The 14,337-nt window shown below is 47.7% G+C and overlaps 1 protein-coding gene across 2 annotated transcripts; it reads left to right on the plus strand.

Moving 5' to 3' along the window:
- The first annotated feature begins 527 nt into the window (after nucleotides 1-527).
- LOC128134902 (cytochrome c oxidase assembly protein COX19) lies at nucleotides 528-2,496 on the plus strand. Of its 2 annotated transcripts, XM_052773166.1 has the most exons (3): nucleotides 528-742; nucleotides 894-1,005; nucleotides 1,965-2,496. In XM_052773166.1, exons 1-3 carry the CDS (start codon nucleotides 661-663, stop codon nucleotides 2,050-2,052), a joined length of 282 nt encoding a protein of 93 aa, XP_052629126.1. In that variant the 5' UTR covers nucleotides 528-660; the 3' UTR covers nucleotides 2,053-2,496. The 2 variants fall into 2 exon arrangements, with proteins under 2 accessions (XP_052629126.1, XP_052629125.1); XM_052773165.1 differs by having other exon boundaries at nucleotides 894-2,081.
- Nucleotides 2,497-14,337: the final 11,841 nt, after the last annotated feature.

The raw sequence follows: 14,337 nt of genomic DNA on the forward strand, positions 1-14,337 counted from the left end.
AACCGATTTGCTGACACCACGTTCTGAGTTTTGCTCCTTTCCCTTTCGTTCCCAAACGAACACACGCGAGAGGACAAACCGTTTTTCCCTGCCCCTCAGCAGGCAGGCCGCCCGTGACCATCGCTCTCACCCTTCCCAATCGGAGAGTCCGGGGCGAATTAGGAGAAAAACCAACTGTTTTTCTGAGAAGAAATCGGTTTATTTCTCAGAGGTTGATCGCGTCCCGGACGCAGGGGAGGCGGAAGCACAGCGGGACCGCCACCGGCCCGACCCTCCCGCTCAGGCGGGACCGACCCCGCCGCCCCCCGGAGGCCGCCGGCCCGGGCCAACATGGCGGCCAGCGGCGGCGTCGCCATGGTGACCCGCGCGGGTGGCCGAGGCCCGCGGCAGTGACGTCACTCTTGCCCCCTGCCCGCCCGGCAGGGGTAAGGCGGCGGCCCCGCTCCGGTTGCCATAGCAACGCCGATGCCGTTGCCACAGCGGCGTGGCTCCGCCCCCCCAGCCGCGGAGCGGCAGCGGTCACGTGGCCCGCTCGATGCGCTCGGCGCTCGCCGGAGCTGCCGACGCTCGGTGTTCGGCTCCCCCCGGCGGCCAGTGTGTGAGCGGTCCGCCGGTTCGTCCGTCTGTCCGTCCGTGTCCGTCCCCTCCACCGCCGGCGACATGTCCACAGCCATGAACTTCGGCAGCAAAAGCTTCAAACCGCGGCCGCCGGACAAGGGTGCCTTCCCGCTGGATCACTTCGGTGCGGTAACGCGGGCCTGGCCTCCCCGCGGCCTAGCACCGGGCCTTCCCCCCCGCCTCCCCTCACCTCTCCGCGGGCTGGGTCAGGGGGACGCGGGCCCGGGGCCGCCGTCCGAGCCCCGCGGTAGCGCGGTCCTCGCTGTCTCTTTCAGGGGAGTGCAGCGCCTTCAAGGAGCGGTTCATGGAGTGCCTCCGCCACAGCGGCTACGAGAGCGGGGCCTGCCGGCAGCGCGCCATGGCCTACCTGGAGTGTCGCATGGAGAGGCAAGTGGGAGCCCGGCCCCGGCCCGGCGGCGGCGAGGGGCAGCCGGGTGGCCCCCGGGGTGGGGAAGCAGCGGGGCTGCCTTTGCGGGGAGGGGAAGGGAACCCGCAGGGGAGGCGTTCGTGCGGGAGGCTCCTGTCCTTGTAAGGAGCAGGTGTCCTTTGTGGCTTCAGCAGTTTACTTGGCTTATGTTTTTGATGGGGTGTAGATATCCTGCCCGAAGGGTGGGGTAACTGCGAGACTTAGCCAGCTTCCACTGGGCACAACCGACTTTCTCAAATGCGCAGCTTTATTTTTTCTATTTTTCTAGCTATAGTTACAAGTTAAAAGTTTTAACTTGTTCCTCAGTTCAACTGAAAAAAGTGTTGGTGGGTGGTTTTCTAGGGATGTTTCCATTCTTGCATTGCTTTGCAATGCTTTCTGTTCAGTGGTGAGTCAGGGAGCTCACTGGGAAACGCACAAAGGGCGTTATTAAGTGCAGTTAAATACAAGGACGCTTATATACGCTGCATGGGCTGCTGGTGAGGAAGGCTGCAAATCAAAAACCGTTTGAAAATTACTACAGCAAAGTATAGCAGCACCACAAATGCTGTTCCAAACCACATTCACTTAAAAATGTAGTAAATGGCACAGGTAGAATCTTAGGAAGCTCTTATGTGGTCTGTTAATTAAAGATAACCAAGAGTCAAGTCAGTTTCTGAGGAAACTCTTATTCAATATCTAATATTGGGAAACAACAGATTTAATTGGAAAACTGCTGTTAAGAAAAAAAAGTATCCCTGAATGTTGCTTTCCCAAAACTGAAGCTTCTGAGGCTTTGCCAAACAGCAGTTGCTCCGTATGGATGTCTTGGATTTCTTTAGAGTAAATAATATTACATGAAAGAGAAAATGCTGCTGTTCTCTTGCTTATAGACTGTGTTCTGCATAATGTTTTTGTTGTTTTATTGTTTTTAACTTAGGCAACTTATGGCAAATGAACCACTGGAAAAACTGGGATTTAAAGATCTGATAGATGAGAAATCAGAAGCAAAACCTGAAAAGTTGTAATGAAGACAGACAACTTCACTCCTCGTGTATGGAAAGCATAACTCTTATGTAGTACATATTGTACGTTCTGTTGCAATAGGAAGTGTTTCCTGAAGGAACCTTTTTTCAAAGATAATTTTCTTAAAATAAGATTTTTTTTTTAAATGAGCAGAAGTACTGCCTTTGTCTGCTTTGTTCAAGTATCTCTTTAACTTTTTTCTTCTAGTTTCTCTAGCCTACTCTTAAAGATCCATAAGAAAATTTTGCCTCGGAGTAAGCAATTATTGCCTGAAGTGTTCTCCATGTCTCTGTAAGAACAGCGAAGTCTTATTTTAAAAAGACAAAAAACCCCAAACCCTTTATTGTGTAGATCTTGAACTATAGATTAATCTTATGGGGGCATTACTAATATGCTTACAGCAATTACTTGTCAGGTGGAAATAAAGCTATTGTGGTACTTGCAAATTCCTTTTTATCAAATACTGGTATTAATCCCCATCTTTGGGGTGATCTCCTCCTCACCCTGCTATAGAAAACACTTGGGTACTGGGGTGGGTTTTTTTTCAGTCCTTTAACCTTCATCATTGTTGGGAGAGTATTTCTAGTTCCAGACACGAGTCATGTAGTGATTCTGCTTTTATTTACCGTGCCAACAGTGTTCACCTAACTTTATTTCATCATTTAACTGGGAATCTTTCATTATGAATATATTCATTTCTCCAAGTAGAGCTGCCATATGTTTTTTTGATATCTTTATGGGGAAATCAGTGTGGAGAGAGGAATGGTATTTATTTGCATTCTAAGCAACTGTGAAATGTACATATTAATGTGATTGGACAGTTTTATTCTTTTAAAAACAAATATTTTATGTTAAAAAACAGAGTAGATCAAGAGTTAGCTATCTAAGAAATATAGTATTTCTTTCCAAAACACACAGCTGCAGCCCATACATTGAGAAGGTAATGTGGCAAGCCATACAGTAGGTGAGTTATCAGGTCTGAGTATGTCTTTAAGATCCCTGATAGGTGTTATATAACTTCATCATGAATTATCAGAGCCCAGTAGCATTTCTAAGATACACTAATGCAAATGAGTCTTTCTTAATTAATACTGAGTTCAAGCCAAAATAATTCAGCCTGTTAGCCCCCTAGAAATACGTTTCAAGCAGACAATACATTTGTAAATCCTCTGGATGTGTTTTCCACTGTATTTTGTGCCCTGCCCCCCCTGCTTCTTTTTTTTTTTTCTTCTTTTTTTTAACCCAGTGAATCATTTCTCTGTGTATCTGGCTCTCAAATGGCAAGCTTTAGGGTCAGAGCCTACAGATAGTGATACACGCACTGTTTGCCAAAGCAGTTCTACACTTTCTCCTTTATTTGGTGTCCTCTGTTTGATACATCTCACCTTTCCTGCTGTCTGCTATTATTCCTTTTGCTCCTGCTTCTCTCCACTGTGCATCTGTTCACACAGAGATGCAGGAAAGGGTAAAAGAATGTTTTCTGCTCTTCATATTGATGGTTGGAGCTGAGATTTAAATTGTTGCTCAGGTCTAATCTGATTGAACAGACTGCACATAGTTCAGAGCGGGTTCATGTTTGAAAAGAATGTTCGCTTGCTGCTGCATATTTTTATTCTACTTCATTCTACTGTTTAAATTATATCCTTTGGTGAGATTAGTACATTTATAGAAAAGAAAGCAGAGATTTTATTGCTGAAACAGATACTAAAAGACTTCATATTAAACCACTGAACAAGAGCTTCCTTTCAGTGATACCAAGTAAGAATTATTAAAATAATCTCCAGCATCTTCGGAAGAAAGAAATCAAATTTCATGCTTCTGTGCTCCCTGAATATTAGAAGGTGGAGTGAATCCCTGGTAGGTATGAAAGAACCCACCAGTGGTGGTGGAGTAATCCGGGCTGTTACCAGTGGTAGTTTCATCTTTTGGGTGTTACTCTGCGCTGTTGTTTGGCCAAACAATTACTTCAAGAGTTAGATGCATGTTTTTCCTGAGACAGTTGATACCAGCTCTGTCTTCCAGGTTATTATAGAGTAAAAGGGGTGAAGTTTTTGAAGTCTTGAGTGAGTGAATTTTGACTGTTGAGCTGGAGTGATAGTTGCCATTTAAATGAAATGTCTCAGATTACACACTGAAGGAGGGACCACTGGGGACTCTGTTTATAGTGACCAAGGCCCAAATTTTGGACCTGCTGCAGGAGGGATGGTGGGGAAAAAAGCAGTTTCAAAAAACATGGCATGCTGAAGTGAACAGTGCTCTGTGCTACTTGTAGGCCTGGAGTCCTCCTGTAGCGTTACAGCGATGTAGCCAACAGGACCCTGGGTAGCACAGACTTGACTGCTGCTGAGCCACCAAAATGGCCAGGGCATGCTTCATCCTTCACAAAATAACTACAGAAATAATAATTGCCACCTTAATAGGGAATGCTGGGGTGAGGGTTTTGCACCTTTCACCAACCCAAAGAAGAGAACATCCTCATTCTGTCCAGATCCATGGGCATGTTTCATCCTGCCTCCCAGCATGGTGAGTGAGCTTCACAGCGCTGTTCCCTTCGTGCCAGAACAAGAAAAGGGCTGTGAGCGGATAGTTGAAAACTCAGGGAATTGGCAGAGGCACATACTTCCTGGCTGTAAGGCATTAGCTGGAGAAGAGAACATTTAGTGGAGTTGTAAGGTGAGCTCAGGGCTGGTGAGGGCCATCAGTTGATCGTGATTGAGATCTAATGTAACTGAGAAGTGGTGGAAAAACAAGTCATTAATGCTGAGCCTGGGGTCAAACAATTTTCCCAACTTGCTCTATGGGACAAGTACGTGCAACACCGGGGTCATCTGGGAGAAAATTCCCAGAATGCTCCTCAGTTTATTCCTGCCAACATACAGTTGGTTAATTAAAGCCTTCCCATTTAAAACCTCTTTATTTTAGCTTTGCTTGTGGTATCCAGGTTTGCGCTCCCGGTGTATAAGCCAAAGGAAAGCTGTAAGTTTGTAGCTCTCTCTCCTGTTCCTGTACCAAGGAGGAACCTTTCCAGAAGCCTGACACCCAGTTGGGAAAATCTGTATTCTGGAAAGGCTGAGCTGAGGCGTGTGTGCTGTGTGGGAGGTGGTTTGTCAGGGGCATTGATTTCTTTATGGAGCTGTTTGGAGTTGATGAGCTGCTCTGCTGCGTGTGGCACCGGGAGCAAGGTAAGTCCCACACAAGTGCATTAATCTTCATGTGAGAAGCCTGCCTGCGTGCTGCCTCCACCCGCGCTGCCACAAAGCACCACCTGCTGACAGACCCTGGGAGCTGGAGAAATGCAAACAGTTGCGAAACAAGGTTTGGCTCGGATTGATGGACAAACTGCCGGCCTGGATGTAACTGTACAGGTGTGGAAGGGATAGCCCGAAGCGGGAGAAAGTGTTGACTGTGTTGGAGTGAAGAGCTATGTAAGTTGTTAACACAGTAATAGAAATCAATAAGCAAGGGAGTTGTAATTGTCTTTCCTGTAGCTTTTCTTTGGCAAAGCCTCGTTCACACCATGACTCTAGGCGCCCTGCTGCTTGGGATCCTGTCCCGGGGAGTCCCCGGAGGGCTCCGGGTCAGCAGAGCTTTGCATGTTGGCACTTAGGAGAGCCTTGCCCACACATTTCCCCTTTCTTTGCTCAGATTAGAATCCATTCAACCGCAAAGAGCTTAACCTTGATCGCCGCATTTATTTACAGAGAGAACATTGCTGCAAGCCAACCGTAGTTATGTCTTCCTGGGAGACTTTGAACTCTGGGTGTATCTCTCCAAACAACTGCAATGACCTGCAGAATGAGGAAGAAAGGGTTTAATAAATATTTCCAAAGCTCTGGGTGCTCTTTCGTAGAGAAGCCTACACAAAGAGAGCCTCCTGTGCTTGCGCTGGAAGTGGGCCATGGTCCAAAGTCCTTTGTAGGAGCACAATGAGCCTGAGCCTCTGTGCTAAGGAAGGATTGTTGCTGCATGTGCCACATGGAAGTGGGATACCTGGTGTAGCAGAAGGGTCACATCTCTCAGCACCTGTAAAGTGAGTGTTTGGGGTTGAGCACAGTTACAGGCAGGCAATGGGTGTAGCCAGCTGACCTTCACGCTTGGTCCTCTTCCAAAGCATTCTCCCCAATTTGTCCTGCCAGCTTCAAGGCCACGGTGAGTAGTCACCCACTCGGTTTCCTTTGGAGACTAGAGTTGCTGGCCTTTGCTGGTGATTAATTGCCCTTTGTGGCAGCAATCAAAATAGCTTTCACTTACTGCCGCTTTTGTAGGCTTGGCTTAACCAGTGCTAACTGTGGGAGGAACTAGATCGGTTAGAGCACCTCTTGAGTTTCACCCCGTTGTTATCTCACTCCAAGCAGGCCTGGAGAACATTGGGAGGCAATGCCATTTCCACTAAGCTGCTGGAACTAAACCTTAGATATTTGAGGCTATGAGAGAAGGAGCAGCCTGCTCCCCACGCAAAAACTGTCTGTAGCATCACTTATTGCTGTAGGCTCTGAAAGGTGCCTTGGGGCTTCTGGTTCCACTGGAGAGCAGTATGTTTCTACATTTCTCTTCCGTGATTCCTGGGAAGGGAATCATGTATCCGCTACTAGGCAAGAGTGCAGTCATTTCTGGTAGTATATCCAGTGACCCCAGAGGACTTTAGTTACTTTTCTGCCTGGAGGAGATCCCTTCTGGAAGATATCCTGCTGCTAAATTGGGAACATTGCATATTCTATCAGGTTTCCCACAAAAATCAAAGCTCTAACTCAGATTAATTAAAAAAAGAGTGTTTGGAAGGGCACATGCAAGGGTCCATTTCCCCTTCCAGGGTATTTCAATGGAAATTGGATGTCTGATTAATCTTATCCTGGTTCTCTTTTTTCTCTTAATGATTCTGCTTCTGTGAATAGCTGGCAATGCTGCATTTCCGTCAGGATGCAGCAGATTTTCTAGCTTACAGATTTCAGGACAAAATGCCTTCCTTCTGGAATGAAGGTGCCATATGGCTTGAAATGCATAATTGATCACTGCTCAAAATAGGAGCTTCATAGAAAGTCACCTAGAAGTCCAATGTGTGTGTGCAGAGGACTTGATAGACCTTGATGCATTTTTTTGTTTCCTGGGCCTGATGATGATACAGGAACAGGTTTTTATGGCTCTTCCTAGAGGTTCTGATGCTTGTGCTCTTTCTCCAGCATTGCGCAGACTGTTTCACCACTGGATTGTTTATTCCCATTATTCCAGGAGATCTTGGGACTTGCATTAGCAGGTGCATCAATCTTATGCTTGCTGATTCCTGCTGGGCTTGGCTGGATGAAAAACACCCCAGACAAACCTGGCATTCACTATATAGCCCGGCAAAGGCCACAGTTATCTCGGAGTGTAAAATGGTTCAGGTGCATCAAATCTGGTGGGCTGAATCCAGCCCTTACTCTCCCATGCTTCCCCGCCTCCGCTGGGACGTGTAGCTGTCTGCACAAGCAGCCTTTCCCAGCTCCCACACAGAGTAAGGTAGGTTCCCACTAGTGTGGGGGGGATGTTGTGGTCCATCTGGCTGTGTGTCCTGCTGCCTGGTAAGGAGCAATACCTTAAGCCATCCAGTATTGCAGATGCTTTTCTGTTCAGGTCCTTATGAATTATGGCAAACTCCGATAAGAGCAGTGGTGGAAAGTAGCCTTGCAAAAAGTGAGCGGGGGTGTGTGTGAAGAAATCAGGGAGACTACCCAGAATGACCCAGGCTTTTAACTTTACCTTGATGGTTTTAAAAAGCAGGCAGTGGGGGGTGCTTCTGCAGCCCCTTTGGGCAACTGAGTCCTTTGACTATTTTAGTAACCTTCTAGGAGTTGACAGCTCTGATTTCTGGAGGATTTCTAGTTTCCTCCCTGCTAGCAAGCCCTGCTCAGCAAGAACCTGCTCACACACCTCCTTCTGATCTTGCTTGCAAAGCTGCTAATCGAGGATAGCATGTGGGAAGGCAGTTGCATGGGAGGAGGTGCTCTGCAAAGGAGTCAGGCCCAGTTTTGTTTGCTCAATTTACATATCTCTGTTATCAAACCGTGTTCTGGGTTTCAGCAGGGTTTGGAAGCACTGAATCTCTCCTTAGTGGACAAGGCAGGAGAATGATAGCACTGCAGAATCTGGGACACCAGGACTACCCTGAGGATTTGATGTGATGCTGTGTGCTGCAGCCTGCTTAGAGGAGCAATCTGCTGCCAATCTGCAGAGGGCTTTTCTCTCTGGGTTGCTCTGATAGCCCCATGGTAGCATGGCTTGCTGGATGGTCAAAAGGATTTCACCACACTAAAGAAGGCAGGTTTGGGGCAGGCAGACCCAAAAGGGGAAAAAAATTCCCACTGCCGATTAGGAATTGCAGAGAAGCTGCGGGTCAGATGAGTGCTGAGAAAATTGCTGGCAACTCAGGATGCTGAACCAAGCAGGAGCAACCCCCCCCATTGGTAAATGAGCCTTTGCATCCCCATGAACAAGTACCAAATAGAAAATCTCAGGAGTGTAATGAGGCTGGTTGCTTTCATCTCTGGGGTTGCCCCCCTCAGCTTTTGCTCTTTAGTGTGGACGTGGGAGTTAGGCTGTGCTGACTTCAACCCTTGGATTTAGCAGGCTGTCTTTAACCCCTTGTCCTCACCACCCATCGCTGCTTCCCAGCCCTTACAGAGCACACGCTCCGGGGTGAGCCTGTTGTTCGGCACATCTCCGGTGTGCGTGTGCATGCTCAGAGCGGTTGCTAAGGCAGCGTAAGTCTGTCCCCCTCTCTCTCTGCATTCAATTTTCTGTCTGATCTAGAGGTATAGGTGTACTGGGTCCATGCAGCCCAATCCCAGACCGGTATCTGGATGGGAGAGCACAGGCGATGCCACGGATCAGGTGTTAACGGTCTACGTGCACAGACATCAGTGTGCGTGGTACAGGTGAACAGAGTGTGGGTTTCGATTTCGTTCCCCCCGTCCCTAAACTGTGCTGCAGAGTCCGGTGGAAGAGAGGGACTGTCCACTGCCACCTACTAGGGTGCAGCACGGAGGTGAACGTCTCTGGCAGGAGATGCATCCTGGCCTCCTCGCGTGGGGAGATGCTCAGCGTGTGCATGTGCAGCACAGAGATGTAACAGGACCCAGGTCACTGCAGGGCTTTGGTGATAGGAGATGTGCGAGTTCTGGTCGAAGGGACAGAAACACCGAGTTTACCGGCTGCTGAAAAAGAACCAGGTGGGTGAAAAATGAGAGGGCGTTTGGAACATCTACCTCCATCCTTTCAGCGTGCAGGGTGGGAGACTTGCAGGTGTGGTGGTGCCAGCTAGAAGGACTCATTTGAGCAGAGAGATGTCTGGATCGATGGCTTTATTTCAGCTTATTTTAGCAAGTAATAGGCAGGGGGGTGATGCTTATCACTGAAACCGGAGCTGGCTAGTCACAGCTCTAATCGGTTGGACTGACTTAGACAGTAAATCACTTCAGCAGCGCTAACAACACAGAGTGACGGGTATAGTAAACCCTCTATTGCAGCAGTAACCTGGTCCTGCTGGTTCTTTGACTCAGGTTGGTGTTTCTGCTCTGGTTTGTTTATTAAAGCTCCTTCACAAAAGTCACCTGGGTGGCTGCTCTGACTCAGCCATCAAAATGGCTGTTCTGCCATTCCCCAACCTGGCTTGGACTCTTTTTTATAGCCTGCTATAAAATTGTTTATTTTTGCACCTGTTTATAAGGGCTTTTCGGCCACAGGGGTCTCATGATGTTGTTTTCATGGCTTCTGGAGCAGGCCTGCTCTGTTGTTGCGAGAAATAATTGCTGTTAATTAATTCTTTGCTGATTTTTCTTTGGCAAAATATATTGAAATAAGTAAGTGAGCAGCATGCTCTGTATCTCGATGTTGTGGGAGCTTTTAGGAGGCTTGCAGTGACATCCAAACAGTTCCATCAGCAGCCAGAGGAAGGGTAGGACATGGTCCTCAACTTTCTGTGGACAAAGTTAATTGGGGGGAGGCTTAATTACCCTCTCCAGCTGTTCTGCAGCTTCCTTCAGGCCATCATTTCTAATCTCTTTCGAGAGAAAAAACACAGCTTTGTTTCTATCTAATGCTTTATTCAAATCACAGCTGAGCAATGTTACAGAAAGTGATGTGGTCTCAGATGTCTGAGCCAGACCGGCAGCTGAAGGCAGCAGGCCGTGATACGAGACTGACTGCTGGGACCTATAATTGCACTGTTTTCTCTTTTCCTCTGTGCCCTTTTAAAATGGTTTATCTTCCGAGGGACTCGGGCTCTGCTGCAGAGACTTCCAGACCAGAAGTGATGTGCTGGGCTTCAGCCCCTCTGTCCTGTGGTCCTGCCTAACGTGTCTCCATCGTCCTCTTTGCGCTGGGTCCCCGGCAGGAGCAGCCACCGGTTCCCAGGACCTTCAGAGCAGGCAGCAGTTGGCTGGGCTGCTTCTGTCTCCACCCTGAAACGGGACATCATGCAGTCCAGGCTCCCGCTTGAATGTCTCCAAGCTGTTCCTGGAAGGATGAGCCATTTGAGCCAGGAAGAGATTAAATTATTGGAATTGAGCAAAAGCAATTTCCATGATAAGCGCTTGCCCTGCGGTTTGCACGTCGAACCTGTCCTGCTGCTGTCTCTGACTCAGACTGAATTGATGATGGCCAGCTCTGAGTAATCACTTTGACTTTTCTTGGAAGAGCTGATACCCTGACGTATGAATCTCTTCACACATATGTTGGCTTTCTCCGTACAGAACTTCCCCAGGCCTAAGTCTTTTAATTAGTATAAATCAGGAATAATGCTAAAAGCAGTGGTCTACCGCTGGCATAGGTGAATTATTGACTTCATTGGTCTAATTTCATCTTCTCTGAGAGCAGAATAGAGCCCGTCATTAGGCTGTAGAAATCAGCATAGCTCCAGTCAGGTGCCTGGTAGCTGCCATGGAGCCAATTCCCCCAGGTGCCCCCTCCGTGTCATATTTTACATCATATGAAATGGGTTCGGTACAACAGCAACAGGACTGTCGCAGCGCGGTTTTCCTTGCATTATTTCCCTGCGTGCCGTGGAGCAGACGTACAAATATCCAACATCCTCAAGCTATCAATTACCCCTTTGCTCTCTGGGGTGTCTCTTGGCTCCCAACCACCCTGTCAGAGCAACTAAGCAGCCTCCGCAACCATATACCAATTTCCAAACCAGCCCATTGCTGCAGTGAGCCTGGCCAGAGCGCAGGTGGTAAAGAAACTGAAAGGATGTCCTGAGCACATGATGGGCAGACTCAGAAAAGTGGTTGGAGCTACTTTCCTTTTTGCTGTGGCGTGGCCACGAGAGAGCAGTTCCCAGCTCCAGGATGTTGCAGAAGCCTAAAAAAACGGTGTTTAAATCAATCAGCAGAGAGATTTTGCTCTGCACCCCCTTCTTGTCCTTATTCTCCCCATTTCTTCTCCCTTACAGATGATCTCTGTGGTCTGGTCTGCATGATGTTACTTGCTCAGCTATTAAATCATGGGAGTAAAGGACTCCCCTTTTTTCACACTGGTAACACTGGGCTTTGCAACAGAGTTAACCACTATGCAAATGTAATGAAACCCTGATCTGCAAATTACTCCGCAGCGAGGCACTTCTGGATTTGCACAACACCTTTTCTTCTTTGAGGGTCAGTGCAGGTGCAGAGCAGCTCTGCATACGTAGGACTTCAGTCTGTTATTTCTGCACCCTTGCATCATTTTCTGTGGCATCATCCTCTTCAACTTGACCAACGCATCCCAACCATGCAGATGCAGTGAGTGTACTTTTCCTTGTTCTACAGGAGAAAAATCCCACAGGGTCCATAAAGCAATTTTCTCAAAATCAGAGAAAGTTGGCATCAGTATCAGATTTTCAGTTCAAGAGTTTTTAATTGCCCTGGTCTGAGCTCTCTGCGCTGTGGCATTCCTCCCTCCCAGCTGTAGCCACTCTTGATTTAACTGGATAACTCAGAAAATAAGAGATTGTTTTTTTCTTTTTTTAAAGAAAAACCTCTAGGATTTCAGTTTCTTTCTTTCTTTTTTTTTTTTTCTTTTTTCTTTTGAACAGGAAACCATACTGCAGCGGAAACTAGCTGCTTTAGCATGGGTGCGGGTGACCAGTGCTATGGCTTGTTCACACAAACCTCCGGCTGCAAAAGCTGCCTCCCCTATAATGTTGAGGAAGCCAAAGGGATCCAGCCTGGTGTATCTACTACTCCAGAGAGTTTTGCTTGAATGCAGTTGCGGTGGCATGAATTATTGATATTTCTGTTAAGGTTTGCTGTTCACACAGGATTTTGTAATGCTTCCCCACGTTACACTGTGAATGTGCTCCCGGGTCACATAAAGGGTTGAGTTTGACACCCTTTTACTTCCATGGTTGTGACATTGACTTGGCCATTTCAGGGCTGGGGCTGCAAAATTAACTAAAAAGCAGCGTAAACAGGTCTTTCATAACAAAACAAGGCAGTCCCGGGGTGAAAGGAGCTAATATGGAGGGGCAAGGAAAAGGTATAGTTATGTCTGTGCATTTTCAGGGTGTCACCACAGAGACGATGAAAAGGTTTCCAGGAATTTCTGAGCATCCTTTGCCCTGACCTCAGCGTCTGGCATTTCCAGAGGCTGCCCTTGCCGCCACTGTGCTTAGCACCTCGGGAGATTGCATTAATAACGTCCGTTTCTAAGGCAACAACCTTGCGATTTAGAAAAGACTGAGTTAAAAGTGTGCATGTTTACAAACAAACACATTTTACACATAAATATGTAAGTATTTATATACATATGTATATAAATTTATATCAGACTTAACAAGTCACTTAGCAGTCGAGAGACAGAAAGCATCTGAATGAGGGTGATGTATTGACAACCAGTCTCCAGAGAGTTTGGCCAGAGACTTTGCGAGAAGTAGAAGCAAATTCATTAAGCGTTCCCTGACAGGTCGTACCCACAGGCACAACGTGGGGAAAAGCTCAGATGAGGTGTTGGCTCCCGCGGGCACAGGCAGGAGGGAACGGTCTGCCGTGGACAAGCCTGAGCAGCGATGCCCGTCAGCCTCCCGGGAGCCTCCGCCAGCCCTGGCCGGGGCAACCTCGGCCCTTTACCCTTGCGGGATGGTAAGCTGTGACACTGTCCCTGCTCTACACCAGGAATCACAATCCTTAGGAGCCAGTGTCCATCAGAAGAGCCTCGCTGCCTGCCCTGGATCAACACTGTGCTGACCGACGCTGGAGCAATACCCGGCCTCTTAACCTAGGATAAAGCATGAGTGAAACTTTGGAGATACCCTTGTGTACGTGAGATTGAATCAAGCCTTTGATTTTCCACTGAACAAAAGTTTATCTTCAATTCTGGCTCATTTAGTTCCAACTTTTCTCTCTCTCTCCACGTCCCTTCCACCCACGTGGGCTATTTTTTTCCCAATGCGAAGTCTGGTGTAATTGTGAAGGGACTTAAATGTTGAGGATCACTGTTGATTGACCCTTGCCGGCCCTGTTGTTCTGCTCCGCCTGTCCTTACGAAACACTCCCCTCTCATCATTGACAACAGGCTCTGTTATATTTGATTTTATTACAAGATATAAATTTCTGTCTGCAGCCCTGGCTTCCAGCACGTGGAGAAGAGAGAGGGATTGCCTAGCAACCAGGAGAACAAAAAATTAAGAGAATCAATAAATCTTAATGGAAAGCTAAACAGAGACTTTAAAGCCAACCCCCCTCCCTCCTCCCAGCCCCTGCTTTCGATAAGTTCATGATGATGTGCAACATCCTGGCTATCGCATGACAAATTCAGCAAGTGCATATTCTGGAAAAGCCGGAGCGCAAATGAAAACCTAACCTAACTTGGGCTTAGGTAAAGCTCTGATCCTGTAAGCATTTACACCGGCAAGCTTGAATATAGCATGGCTGCGGAGGATTAGGGCTAAGGCACTGTGCTGGAGCTGGTTTTACTCAGTGGATGTTAGAAGTCAGTGCTCTGCTCCAGGTAGTATTAGTGACATGGAGGTTGAAGAAGGTGAGGGTCTGGATGCAGCAGCTCAAATTCTCTACAAAAGGCCCGTGTGTGGGATTCCACCTTTGGGTAGCATGCGAATGAGTTTCCAGACATCATCAGCCTACACGTGTAAAACCAGCAAACCCCAGGACGATGTGTAACGCTGCATAGAGTCAGCAAGGAACAGTCCGATATCAGTTGAAAACAGTCAAAAGTCAGCTTGGTTACAGTCACTTGTCTGACAGCACAAATGCAAAGGTCACTTAGGAAAATGTACTCCAGGCAAGGGGGGGCATTGTAAATGTACCAGGCCGTGACTC

The sequence above is a fragment of the Harpia harpyja genome, chromosome 21 (genome assembly GCF_026419915.1).
Source record: "Harpia harpyja isolate bHarHar1 chromosome 21, bHarHar1 primary haplotype, whole genome shotgun sequence".
Classification (NCBI taxonomy): Eukaryota; Metazoa; Chordata; class Aves; order Accipitriformes; family Accipitridae; genus Harpia; species Harpia harpyja.

What these genes read in the sequence shown, in the direction of transcription:
- LOC128134902 (XM_052773165.1), top strand. Translation starts at nt 661, where the DNA reads ATGTCCACAGCCATGAACTTCGGCAGCAAAAGCTTCAAACCGCGGCCG. An exon ending in CTTCCCGCTGGATCACTTCG is followed by an intron (nt 743 to 893) that starts GTGCGGTAACGC and finishes TGTCTCTTTCAG; the next exon opens with GGGAGTGCAGCGCCTTCAAG.